Genomic DNA, 13,224 nt, shown 5'->3' with positions numbered 1-13,224 from the left:
ATACACTAGGTGTGAGACCCGTGTAATACACGGGTTTTTAAAAAAAAAAATTAATATATTTTGTTAAACATTACATGTTTTTTTAGTATTAATTTAACATAAAGACAAAAATATATAAAGAATAAATTAACTATTTCGAAATATAAATAAATAAAATAAAAACGTACGTATTTATAAAATGATGATGACAATAATGTTATAAACATTAAACATTAATTAAATAAAAATTGCTAATTATATAAAAACAAAATGATGAATAAGTAGGTAAGATAATGTATAATAATAAAAACAAACATTGAAATATTGAGACTTATTTTTATGAATTACAAATTTCCAAAGACTTCTTTGAATACAACATTAGATGTCTTATTGGTAAGTTTACCATCTTTATCTCAAATTAATATTTTTAATCCATCTTTACTCTTCACTCTCGACAATGCAACATACAACTGCCCATGAGTAAATACTGGTTGTCTCAAAAACAACCCCACCTTTGATAGTGACTGTCCTTGACTTTTATTTATTGTCATCGCAAAACATACAGCCAGCGGGAATTGTCGTCTTTGAAATATGAAAGGAATCCTTTTATCCGAAGGCGTCAAAGACATTCTTGGAATAAACGTACGATTTCCGATATTACTTCCAGATATTATCTCAGCTTCTATAACACATTTGCCCAATGCAATAACCCGTAGCCTTGTTCCATTGCACAATCCAGATTTTTGATCAATATTTCTTAGTAACATAACTGGAACGCTGACTTTTAATACCAACTTATAAATTGGCATACCTGAAGGTCTAAGACCATTTAGAACATCAGGGGAGTATAAAGTTTCATCAATGTTATCATAAACAAAATCTGCATGTGAAAGACTATCTGAACTTAAATACTCCTGTTGGGCTCCCGGAAATAATTTTAACAAACGCTCGTTAATCTCTTGAACGACTTCATTCTTCGGTGCAATGATTGCTCTTTCTTGAAAATAAATCGGATTCTTGGCATTTTCAACGATAGAAGGATAGACAAATTCAATTAATGAACCAATAGGATCAGTAGAATCAACAATGAGAAGATCATCAGGAATATCAATAATTGCATCTCCATCATTTAAACCACCAACCTTTCCTTCTCCTATATCCAAAATCCATTTTTGCAAAAGTTGTCGTTTCTTGAATATTGGATGCGAGAACACTTAACCTCATGTTTTTTGTCAATGTTAACACTTTGCAATTTGACCAAATGTAAGAGGAACATAAAGAAGCATTAACAATCTCTTGCCTGCTTCTGTTAGGAATAACAGGTAGAATTTGTCTAAAATCTCCTCCAAAAACAATTGTTTTTCCTCCAAATGGCAACTTTGAGTTGGTACGAAGATCACAAGTGAATATATCTTTCATAGAACGATCCAAGGCTTCAAATGCATGCTTATGAATCATAGGTGTCTCGTCCCATATAATCAATGATGTTTTTTTTTTAACAATTCGGCTACATCACTGTCTTTCCCAAAAGAACAAAAAGAATCCTCTGTAAGATTTAGAGGAATTATAAAGCGTGAGTGTGCTGTTCTACCTCCAGTTAGTAACAACGAAGCAATACCACTTGAAGCAACATTTAGGACGATATCACCTTTAGATCTTAAAGATGCAGATAAAGTCTTCCAAAGGAAAGTTTTACCAGTACCTCCATAGCCATAAACAAAAAACACTCCTCCTTTTTTCTGTCTAACAGCTGTCATGATTTCATCAAAAATTGAGCGTTGTTCAACTGTTAATGATTCAAGTAGCCGATGAGATTCTTTTTATAGAATCGTTATATCAAAATCTAACTCCTCAGTAATTAAACGATTGTTTGTAGAAGATACCAAATCATGATCAGGGTAAGGCATCCCAACAAAATCTCTTATGCTTGAACTATTTTGGAGTAGAATTTTTTCAATCTCATATAGCGTCAAGTTTTTAATCTGATCGTCATTAAGTGATAAACCTGTACAATAGTAAAGTTAATTTAAAAATAATTGTATAATTATTCATGTTAAAAATATATATATAATGTGTCTAATGTAAATAATGGAAAAAATAATAATACCTGGAGTCTTTAATCTTATTCGTTGATTGTAGAGAATTCCATCAGATAAGTATTGCCAAGTATTTTCCCAGACATAATATGGTCTAGACAAACTATTAGACTTTAGCATAGTTGCAAATAGAAACCGTAAATAATAACCAGATCCTGAGTGACTTGCTTCCTCGATGGCATCAATATATTCTCTATCATCTTCTAAAAGTCCAAGCGCATAACATGCATCTCTAAAAGTAGGACAAACTTGTCCATTAACCTTACGAATATCTTCAAATGATTTCGGCCCTTTGACTTTATTTAAAAGAATTCTCAAAAAATATGCTTCACCTAGATTAGGCGAGACTGTGTGAATTCTCCCAATAGAAAACCCTTGTTTTCTTGGCTCCCAACAACGATCTTCCTGTTTCCATACAAATTTTGTAGGAAACTCAACATAAGAAAGTTTTCGTGCATCAGCATTATGTTCATTACAGCTCATCCAAGATAAGAACATCGAAGAAGAAACAGATTGTTTGTTGAGGACATCTTCAATATCATCGTCTGCTCCATATACAACATTTTGTTTTCCAGGAAGATGGAATGGAAGCCTTACAACAGAAGGATATCTGTAATGAACATCAAATGCAAATATACGCCATGAAGCTTCACATGCAGACAAATACCTACAATCATAGTAGTTTTGTATTTCATCAACGGAAACATCATCATTATCATCTCCGTTGTTTTGTACAACTGCAACAGTAGCCCGATCAGGACCCTTGTTAATATATTTAAACAAATATTTGATGGAAGCCGCTTGATTGCACCACTCAACATTAATGTGAGCCTGATATCTTTTCAAAAGGGCTTTGTGATATGGAACGACACTTCTGTTGTCTAACCTAACACCAGACTTTTCAACAAAAGATCCATCATTACGTCTCCTATATATAGGATAACCATCTGAATCGACTGAGGTATTTTCTAAGAATGACTTTGGGAAATTTTTTGAACACTTGTTGTCACTCATGCATGGGCATTTAGGATTATCAGAACCACATGGACCATGCATCATAAACTCACTGACAAGTGCATACAATTCTGGATCATCTTCTTTGTTTGGAATTTCAGCCGAAATAACTCGATCAATATGTTCAACAGTTGGGAGTTTGTAATCAGAATGCATGAATAAACATATATGTGCATGAGGCAGACCGCGCTTTTGAAACTTCACAGTATAAACAACTGTAAATTATTAAAATAAATATAATATTATAATATAATAAAAAACATAATGATAAAAGTATTATTGGATTATAAGGTACCTGCTTGGACCCGACCCAATAACGCATTTTTCTTTAAGTCTTTAATCAAAGAATTCAACTTGATTTTGAATAATCTGGAAAGGACATCGGGCCTATCTTCGGGATTAAGTGTGGTGTCAGCAAGAAACCTTTTAATTTCAGGCCACTTTGGATTGCATGTTACGGTTATGAAAAAATCTGGGTATCCAAACCACTTACAAAGCGACATTGCATCTAAATAATTTTGCATCATGTAGCGCGCACCACCCGTAAATGAAGAAGGCAAGATAACACGTTTTCCGATGTTGGAAATATCAGTACCACCATCACTTTGTACGTTTCGTAATGTTTCATACGATTCACATCTAAGAACTTTTTGTTGATTGCGTATGTAATATAGTCTCTCAGTTTCAATCATCGTATAAGCATCAACCAAAAATTGTTGAAAAAGCCTTCATGAATTAAGAATTAATGAAAAAACATTAACTCTATCTTGAATTCTATAAGCAAAGAATTCTCTCATTATACAGTTACGACGTTTGCTATTCGTTGAATCATCAAAAATCTCTGTGAGGGATGTCAACTCTATACCCATCATCCCCATATGGAAAGAGTAGTGGGTACTGAAGAGCAAGGTACGAAGGATGTAATTCGTTTATACGTTGTAGACTTCCTGATTTAGTTGTTACGATGATATCTCTGTTATCAATTGCATCACCAATATCACCAACAATTAAAGCAGCAACTTCAGAAGCAGAAGGTAAGTTATATATCCTTCCATCTTGTTGCCTTCTTCCTATAAGACGTAACTTTACATCTATATGAGGATTTTCATCAAAACAATCTCTGACCATTCTATAACACTTAACCAACTCATTTGTTGAATCCAACATGTCCTTCAAAAAGCGTATAAGTTCGACATCAAAAGAATGAGAAGTTGATGTGCACCCTTCTTTTTGTGTACTGTTAACAATAACGGTTATATGTAAAATTTAGCAACTAAATAATTATATGAAATATATAAAATTAATGGTGTATAAAAAACGTATAAAGAAATACTTGAAAGCTTGTTGTCGATTTGAAACTTCATTTTCAGTATCATATATGTATAATTGCGAAAACTTTGGTTTCGATCCATCTATAGGTAGAAGACTTCCCATGCAATGATAATTTTGACCACTAAGTCTAAAAACATATGGAGCATTGCCTTTATTAATTGAAGAATCAACTTTTCCACCCATTGAAGTAAACGAAAACATCGAATTGAATCGACGAATGTTCTTCATGAAATTTTTTCCTTTTGGATCAACATCACGAAAGAGATTTTCATAATTTTTAGGCGGTTCTTTTAGTTGAGTAAGCTCGACCTTTCCATTGCCACAACAAAGGGAAAAAGAAGTTTTCTTTCCAGAAGTATTGCCTTTAAGTGCTTCATCCCTCCATAACTGTGCATGACACATCATACACACAAAAGTCTGATCACCATGGTCCAAGTAATCTGTTTAATAAAAATGTATGTTAAAGTTTGAAATAAATTAATGTTGAGATGAGTAATAGTTCATAAAGAAAGGTGGATGATAAATTGAAATTAAAACTTACCTTTTGTGGCACCTGAAGTTAAAGTTAATTGTTTATGGATTTGTTGATCACGTAACTCTTCTTCTGATGTTAGGTCGAAAATGGGTATGCGAGCTGTATTTAGAAACTTCCTTTTTTTTATTTATATTTTTGCACAATAAATGGTTGGAATAGTCTCGAGTGATTGAAGATGAAGTCGTAGGTCTCATGTCACGACACAAGACTGAACATTCTCCATTTACTAAAATTAAAAGTATGATATTTAGTATTAAATTTATAAAGTAAATAGATAAAAATAAAAAAATAAAAAAATGCATACATATTATAATAATATGTATACCATATATAGTAAGAAACAATATGCCGGATAAAAACGTAGTTATACCATTGGAAATGTTGGACAACGGAGTTCTTGTAGTAAAATTAGAAGCATGTTCAAAACGTTCTTGATGACGACCATTATTACCTATAATTGTAATATATGTTAATATAAATATGTATTAATTATGGAACAATAAAGAAACACATATAAGAACATAATATTTATTAAAATATTTATAATAACTGTAGATGGATAAAATAAAAGAATTAAGATGATATATATTATATACCGATTGGTATGGTGGACATGTGATTGGATTTTCTTTTATCCAAATAAATTTTCCTTTCTTTTCGTTTGTCTTTGGCGTTGTATGATAATGGACTATCGATAGAAATATTGGAAATAGATTGAACACGTGTTTGTTGATATCCATATGAAGAAGTTGGGGTGACATTTTGATTGTTACCACCATGATATGCAAACTTGTTTGATGTTGGTGTTTGAATGTTGGTAGTTATATTAGAAATGACTGTAAAAAAAATAAAGAATATGTAAGTTATAGTACACATAACATTTATTTTAAGTTAAGATACAATAAGAAAAATATAAAAAAATAAATGTAATGATATAATTACACCTACTATACAAGGGATTTATGAAATACCAATGTAAAAAAATTTGAAATAAATGTTGACCGTGCTAGGTATTAGGTGTGAAATTATAACAATATCTTAATTAAATATAAATTGTAATGTATAAAAGAGTCTAGGTAAAAGAGAAAACTATTTCAGATTCAGAGGATTGTGGATAAAATAAAATATCTTTAAAATGCAATAAAAACTGGTGTCATAGGAATAAAAAGACATACTAGAAGGCGTTGTGGACAAATGATTGGATCTTTTGTTATCCAAATATAATTTTCTAAGTTTTCTGTTTTCTTTGGCAGCAACAGACAATTGAGTTTTAATATTAAAAGTTGAAGTAGATTGGAAAGTCATATGTTGATATGCAGATGATATATTTGGATTGACATTTTCATTATCAATGCGAATATATGTAGAATTGGTTGAAGATGGTGAATGTTGTTGAGGAATACCTACAATGAATATATAATATTAAGAATGCGTTATTACATGATGTGAAGATTATGTGACATAATACGTCATAAGATATAAAATAATATTTGCATAACATAAGTCAAATATAAAACATGATTGAAAATAAAAGTAATTTGGGTTGTATATAAAAAATTACCAATTGACGTGGTGGACATAAGATTGGATCTTCTTTTTTCCAAATATAATTTTCTATCTTTAAAATGCAATAAAAACTGGTGACATAGGAATAAAAAGACATACCAGAAGGCGTTGTGGACAAATGATTGGATCTTTTCTTATCCAAATATAATTTTCTAAGTTTTCTGTTCTCTTTGGCAGCAACACACAATGGAGTTTTAATATTAAAAGTTGAAGTAGATTGGAAAGTCGTATGTTGATATGCAGATGATATATTTGAATTGACATTTTCATTATCAATGCGAATATATGTAGAATTGGTTGAAGATGGTGAATGTTGTTGAAGAATACCTACAATGAATATATAATATTAAGAATGCGTTATTACATGATGTGATGATTATGTGACATAATACGTCATAAGATATAAAATAATATTTGCATAACATAAGTCAAATATAAAACATGATTGAAAATAAAAGTAAATTGGATTGTATATAAAAAATTACCAATTAACGTGGTGGACATAAGATTGGATCTTCTTTTTTCCGAATATAATTTTCTATGTCTGTGTTTGTCTTTATGCTCATTTGAATCCATATCGTCTGTGTAGCTTAAGAACAAAAAGCAATTTATGTAATAAAAAATTATATTGACCATAATATTCGACAAAAAGATAGAAATAGAAAGATAGTTAGCCAGAGTGATAATGAGAGCAAGAAAGATAGAAAAACTTTACTAATAATATTCGACAAAGAACAGATTCGGCAAGGGCAAAGAGGATAGAGGGATTGATGAGCACTCCGGTGGTAGCAGCGCTTTTAACCGGTGACAATTCCAATGAATTTCAGGACTCCGTTGGTGACAGTGGCGATATTAGGATTGAAACTCACATGTGTCCAAAATTGAACGACGTATCAAAATAAACGACTTATAAAATTTTGGTGATGTAATCGGGTTGTCAATAATCAACTTAATGCAACTATAATATAACAATGATAGAAAAAATTAATATATTCTAGTAAATGTCTTGCAAGCACATACTCCTAATTATCACCCAACTTTAATTGCTAAATAAACGAGATTATAAACAGCTAACATCATATACAAACTAAATCAATAAAATATTTACATTTTGATACTAATTTAAATTGTTTATTCTAACTATTTTACTCCAAAGTAAATAATTAAATTCTAAAATCACATAACATAAAATTTGTTGATCGATCAAAAGTCAGAAAATATTGTTTGTATATATGTCTAGTTAATTACGAAACTGCTACATTACATTTTAGTTTCTAGACTTTGACCGATAGATAATAGGCTATAGACACAATTGGTTTATTTTACCAGGAAGACATTAAAGGATTAAATAGTAAAAGAGAGAGAAAATGAGAGTGTGAGAATAAGACCTGAAAATAAAAGACACGGGAGGAGACACGGGAGGAGGAAGCCGTCTCCGATCCAATGAAATGGAAGAACTGGTCAGGTGTAGGAGATGTGTACCAAGCTGCAGGATGATGTTGAGCACCGACGTGGTGCCGACAAAGAAATCGGAGCGGAGATGGGTTCAGCAAGAACGTCGGTGACGAAAACAAAAGGTATTTTTTGTTTAATTAGGGTTTCATCTTTTTTCTTCGAGATTAGCTTCTCAATTTTTCTGATCATCGATTATTGTTAAGTTGAGGGCTTAATAGTTTATGAAGTATTGCGTTAATAGAAAGTAAAATAGAACATTTTTTTGGGTTTATTTGTAGAGATTTAGTTTCTAAAAATCACGATTTGGTTATGATTTTTTCAGTAAATTTATGAGATTGTGTTGCATAGTTGTATAATTTGCTTTTTATTAATGATAATGATAAATGGAGGGGCCATAAAGTTAGCAACAAATGTAGGATGGTGCTAATTCGTCGGTGTATTTTTGTCAGTGCGAAGATGAAAACAACTCCAAATACAAGCCACCTTTATTTTCTGAGTCATTAATGAAGGGTAATGAAGGAAATAAAATAAAATCCATCAAGTCTATGTCGCACCATATAACATACTTAGATGATGACTTTAAAGATACACGGTATGGCTAAACTTTTTTGGGTTAAAGGGCTTTGTTCTAGGGTTTGTGAGTAATAATGTCGATTTAAGTATGTATTTAATGATTTTACTGATAAGTTATAGACAATGGTAACCAACCTTAATTCCACAAGAGTGGTATGTGTGATGTATCTCCCATCTTTGTTTCTATCTTTTTATTCTAAAAGGATAATTTTATGCAGGTTGTGGCATTACAAGGGATGGGTTGGTGTTGTTTGGAGAAAGATACGGTAATCAGAATAATCTCTCATAAATTAGTATATTTTCCATCCACATTATGCATATGAATGTATGTTCATCACATTGTGTTTCTAAACAATATATTGTTGCAAGTTGTTACAAAGGGTCATGGAATGCCAAATGGATGATTCAACGAATAAAGGTATCACTTCCTTTAATATATATATACAGAGTGGAAGAATCACCTCCCTTCTTATATTAGCATTTCATGGCAGCTTGCTTTTCCTAATTCTTTTTTATATTTTCAGTGTTCCAAATGCTTATATCTAGGAATCGATGATGAACGACAAGATGTTTTCACAACAGTTAATGTAATGCAATAGATCATTTCTGAGTAGGGTGAAGTGTTATTTCCACAAGGATATGTCATTGTGATAAAGTTTCGTGATTGTTAATATTTCAGGGGCTACAGAAATTGAAACATAATGACCTTTCAAAATCTTAGTCATTCATGGGTTCCTTCTTAAAGTAAGCAAAATTGTGTTGATGACTATTATTGGAGATGTAAGGAGTTAGAAATTTGAAAATTGAAATGATAGGAACCTTAGTATAAGATGTAATATTGATAAACGACAAAAAAAAAAGGGCAGGTAGGAAGAGTCATTTATTATTAGTTGAATATAATTTGTAGAAGAAATTTAGAAATTGTTTGGGAATTATGCAGTTTTATTCCTATAAAGGAAGTATTGGAACAGAGGTATTTCTATTACCTAAATCTTGTACATATTCCTTAAATTTAAATAATCATCAGACTATGGTATTTCTATTACCTAAAATCTAATCACATTGTCATCCTAAAATTAATAAGATTCCAATTTTTAAAAATATCAACAACTTCAAATCATAACATAAATAATAGAGAGAAAAAAGACAATAAAGAGTAATCTCATTTATCATTTTCCAAAAAAAAAAAAAAAAAGAATATTCACATTTACCAAAAAAAAATCGCAGGTCATAATATTAAGAATTTCGCAGTTTATATATGCAAATTTATATGAGTTATTTTTTATATTTTGATGGCAGAGAAAAAACCAAAACCAAAAGGTATTGTTACACGAAAATTCAACCTTCATTTGACCATTTTTATACCATAGCAATATACAGAAATGGATCAAAACCATATATTGTTTACAACAAACACAAAGAAAACAATACTTGTGTTTAGTAGAAGCTATCACAAACAAACATCCAAAACCCAATTCCCTTATTCAGTTAAAATAGTAAAACATAACACAAATGAATATTCATAGTTTACCAAACACAAAATTTAGAAATCCAAAATAATATGCAAGTAAAAGAAGGAAATATAAAAATATATATATATATATCTTAGAAGAAAGCAATGAGTAGCAAAGAAAGATTGTTGTTTACGATCATTTTTCCACCTTAGGAATCAACAATTTGGTTGTTATTCCAGCTTTGCCATTGTCAACACGGGGTGCATTAGGTTTTGTTGACGATTCATAAACGTCATCATCAAGATCGTAAATATCTACGAGTTTACGTTTGACACTTGTAGGTGGAGAATTGAGGTTGTTGGTGGCGGTTACTGATGATGGACTTGTACTATTGCCAGATGGAATATTTGACCCAGGCGTATTATCAGCAGTGTGGGAATTAACATCCTAAAATTAAAAAAGAGAAAATATGATAAATTATTAATGAAAATGATGATATATATATAAAAAAAGACATAAAAGTGTAGTTTACCTTACAACCCACTATGTCTTGAGATGCAAATTCTGAGTCAATTACATTAACAGAATCATTATCCATGTCCTATAATATTATGGGTAAAAAAAGTTTGTTACATTAAGGATTCTATGAAATATTATGTAGTAAAGTAATTAGTATGGTGTATTTTTACCTGTTCAATCATATTCTTCTTCTCAATGTTCTCCAAAGCAGAAATAATGTCGACATTATCTGTTAGCTTGGAAACGTTGTAAGAACGACCAAATTTTGAGAAATTGAGAGTCTTGACAACGATCTTAAAAGCCAATTTTTTATTGAGCATGGCATTCAACTCATTTGGAAAGTCACTTGGATTGTCGAACTAAAAAAATTATTAGTAAACAATATGAATTAAATAAATGTTTAAAAAACAACATTAATTTAGCAATATGGTATTGATTATAAAATACATATACCCTTTTATATCTTGATATTAATTCAGCAACAGATATTTTCAGAAGATTTCTTACTTCACGATCAAACATTGTAAGACTCACCACTCCAACTAAACCTTGAACTCGAACTTTGATCATGTAACTTGAAAAATATATATATATAAATATAAATTTGTAACATTAAAAATAAATATAAAATTATTGAATAATAATATATTAAGTTTTTATTTGTTACATACCTTGGTTCAGCAATAACATGTGTGACATTGCAATCTTTTTTTGGAGAAAACATCATCTTTTTCTCTTCAAACCGGTCCAAGCCATTGACCGTCTCATTTGGAACATCCATTAAAATAACCTTTGACTTGCATTTTGTACATGCATTATAGTACCAATTCCGTATATCTTCAAACATCTTTATTGTTCCAAGAATTACTGCACAACTTCCCTATGATAGTAGGTGTATTTAGAGTTGGTTAATATTTTAGTATTGATTAATTAAATTAATAGGGGGATCAATTATGTACCTCATTCAATTCGTGAATCGCGGATATTTTGTAAAAGGCGTTCTTTTGAACAAAATCATCATGTAGTGAATACATGATCGATGATCCGGATGCACGTGAGACCGAAGAACACGAAGAGTTTTTTCTTGCTTGTAAACTATTATTTTAGCATTTAATAATTATTATATATAATAAATATGAAATAATAAAATATTGAATTGAAATGAGAAATATTAAATTGAAATGAGAAATCATTTGGAAAATTCATGACACCTTTTTTTGAACTCAGTTATCTCCTCAATGTCATCCTCAATAAAAAGCTTTGTAGCCAAGTACGTGTTGTTGACATATGGACGCTCTGAAATGGAAATTTTAATTTTTGTATGAATGTTAATAATTTCATAAAACCAAAATTTTAAGAATATAAATATTACAAATTAGTATCATGGTAAATACGTACGTCGGATATTCTTGAACTTAGCAAGTTGAATAATCATTACAAAATGACCATGATGCTTTGAAACATATGCAACAATTTCATCAGCATAACGTCCCCATAGAGTAACAAAAACTTCATGTCCTCTGTAAAAAGAAATAAAATTAAAAAACAAAGCATCATTAGAATAATAAAAATATGTATAAAGAATGAAACTCACTCTAAATCCTCCATTTTTAGTGTGATTTTCTGCTCCTGTTTGTCTTTTGGAGGTTCCAATGGAAAACATTGGAAAACGTTTCCTATAATATCTATATTATAGACAACGAAAAGTGTAAGGATGTATCTGTTATGGTGTAAAAAATTAAATTTAGATAATTCAATCCATTAGCAAATGGATTTGAGGGAATACACTAACCAAATGACACATTGGGTTGGATCGAATTAGAATGAAGTTGTTTGAAGTCAATGAAAGCAAAGGAATTGTGGGGCCCATAAAAGTCTTTGCATCTAATAACCTTAGTGCTATATTGGAAATAGAGTTTATGTGGTCCATCAACAAACTTTATAGCACCATTATTTAACCCTATTGTGGGTTTTTGAATGTAGTAATCACCATATTCTTCCAAAGTTTTTCCTTGCAATGATGCAAATGGTTTATCCACATTACATTCAATTTTGGAGCCCTATAAATAGATGAAAAAAATATAATAATAAGTTATACCACACATAAAAATAATCATAACTTAACTTGTATAAATTAATAATATTAAAAAAAAAAACTAAAAAAAATCCAAAATACCATTTCGTCCATCAATATCATTCCAATCATACGAATCTGTTTCCACAGACGAATGATTCGAACCTTGATCGTGTAGTCATCTTGTGCAAGTGTCAAGTCATTGATCATGGTAAGATTGGTGTTTCCCATTAACCTGTAAACCAAATGTAGTAACGAAGATCAGTTGTTATATAACACAAAAGTATGATAAATAAATGATAAAAATAATTTTCAAAAGCATGATGACAAAGTATAAAGATTACTACAAACAATGTTAAAAACACGATGATAACAGACCATTAGCAACTACCACGATGCATTAGCAACTAACATTATGTTATAAAGAAACACAAAGAAAACAATATTGTTGTTTAGTAAAAGCTATCACAAATAAACAACCAAAACCCAATTCCCTTATTTAATTAAAAAAGTAAAAGATAACAGGAATGAATATTCATAGTTTACCAAACACAAAATTTCGAAATCCAAAATAATATAATAATGGCTTGGAAGAGCTGGTGTTCAACAGCCTTGATGCTGGTGCTA

At 30.5% G+C, this 13,224-nt stretch overlaps 2 protein-coding genes and 2 long non-coding RNA genes across 6 annotated transcripts; 1 reads left to right on the top strand and 3 right to left on the bottom strand.

Moving 5' to 3' along the window:
• Nucleotides 1–392: 392 nt before the first annotated feature.
• Nucleotides 393–4,217, bottom strand: LOC145113486 (uncharacterized). The gene is made up of 6 exons (XM_079049565.1): nt 3,955–4,217; nt 3,385–3,815; nt 2,087–3,304; nt 1,844–1,984; nt 1,571–1,729; nt 393–1,192 (listed from the first exon to the last, which is right to left on the bottom strand). The coding sequence occupies exons 1-6, from the start codon at nt 4,215–4,217 to the stop codon at nt 393–395; spliced, it is 3,012 nt and encodes a 1,003-aa protein (XP_078905691.1).
• A 225-nt stretch (nt 4,218–4,442) lies between these two features.
• LOC145111082 (uncharacterized) lies at nt 4,443–5,732 on the bottom strand. The gene is made up of 4 exons (XR_013710165.1): nt 5,553–5,732; nt 5,327–5,407; nt 4,963–5,182; nt 4,443–4,861 (listed from the first exon to the last, which is right to left on the bottom strand). It is a non-coding gene; the product is annotated as an uncharacterized LOC145111082 (long non-coding RNA).
• Nucleotides 5,733–7,822: 2,090 nt separating this feature from the next.
• Nucleotides 7,823–9,278, top strand: LOC145112887 (uncharacterized). 3 transcript variants are annotated; one of them, XR_013710672.1, is made up of 5 exons: nt 7,823–8,099; nt 8,769–8,816; nt 8,931–8,968; nt 9,075–9,137; nt 9,230–9,278. It is a non-coding gene; the product is annotated as an uncharacterized LOC145112887 (long non-coding RNA). The 3 variants fall into 3 exon arrangements; XR_013710674.1 differs by having other exon boundaries at nt 7,824–8,099; nt 8,920–8,968; XR_013710673.1 differs by having other exon boundaries at nt 7,826–8,099; nt 8,920–8,968; nt 9,075–9,278.
• A 921-nt stretch (nt 9,279–10,199) lies between these two features.
• On the bottom strand, nt 10,200–12,828 carry LOC145113485 (uncharacterized). Its single transcript, XM_079049563.1, has 11 exons — nt 12,700–12,828; nt 12,462–12,583; nt 12,118–12,243; nt 11,922–12,043; nt 11,735–11,819; nt 11,483–11,618; nt 11,195–11,403; nt 10,977–11,097; nt 10,694–10,882; nt 10,537–10,605; nt 10,200–10,451 (listed from the first exon to the last, which is right to left on the bottom strand). The coding sequence occupies exons 1-11, from the start codon at nt 12,826–12,828 to the stop codon at nt 10,200–10,202; spliced, it is 1,560 nt and encodes a 519-aa protein (XP_078905689.1).
• Nucleotides 12,829–13,224: the final 396 nt, after the last annotated feature.

This window comes from Lactuca virosa, chromosome 5, assembly GCF_052849685.1.
Source record: "Lactuca virosa cultivar CGN04683 chromosome 5, Lactuca_virosa_CGN04683_v6, whole genome shotgun sequence".
NCBI classification, from domain to species: Eukaryota; Viridiplantae; Streptophyta; class Magnoliopsida; order Asterales; family Asteraceae; genus Lactuca; species Lactuca virosa.
Note: the sequence above shows the minus strand (reverse complement) of the source record. Positions and strands in the feature narration are given on the sequence as shown.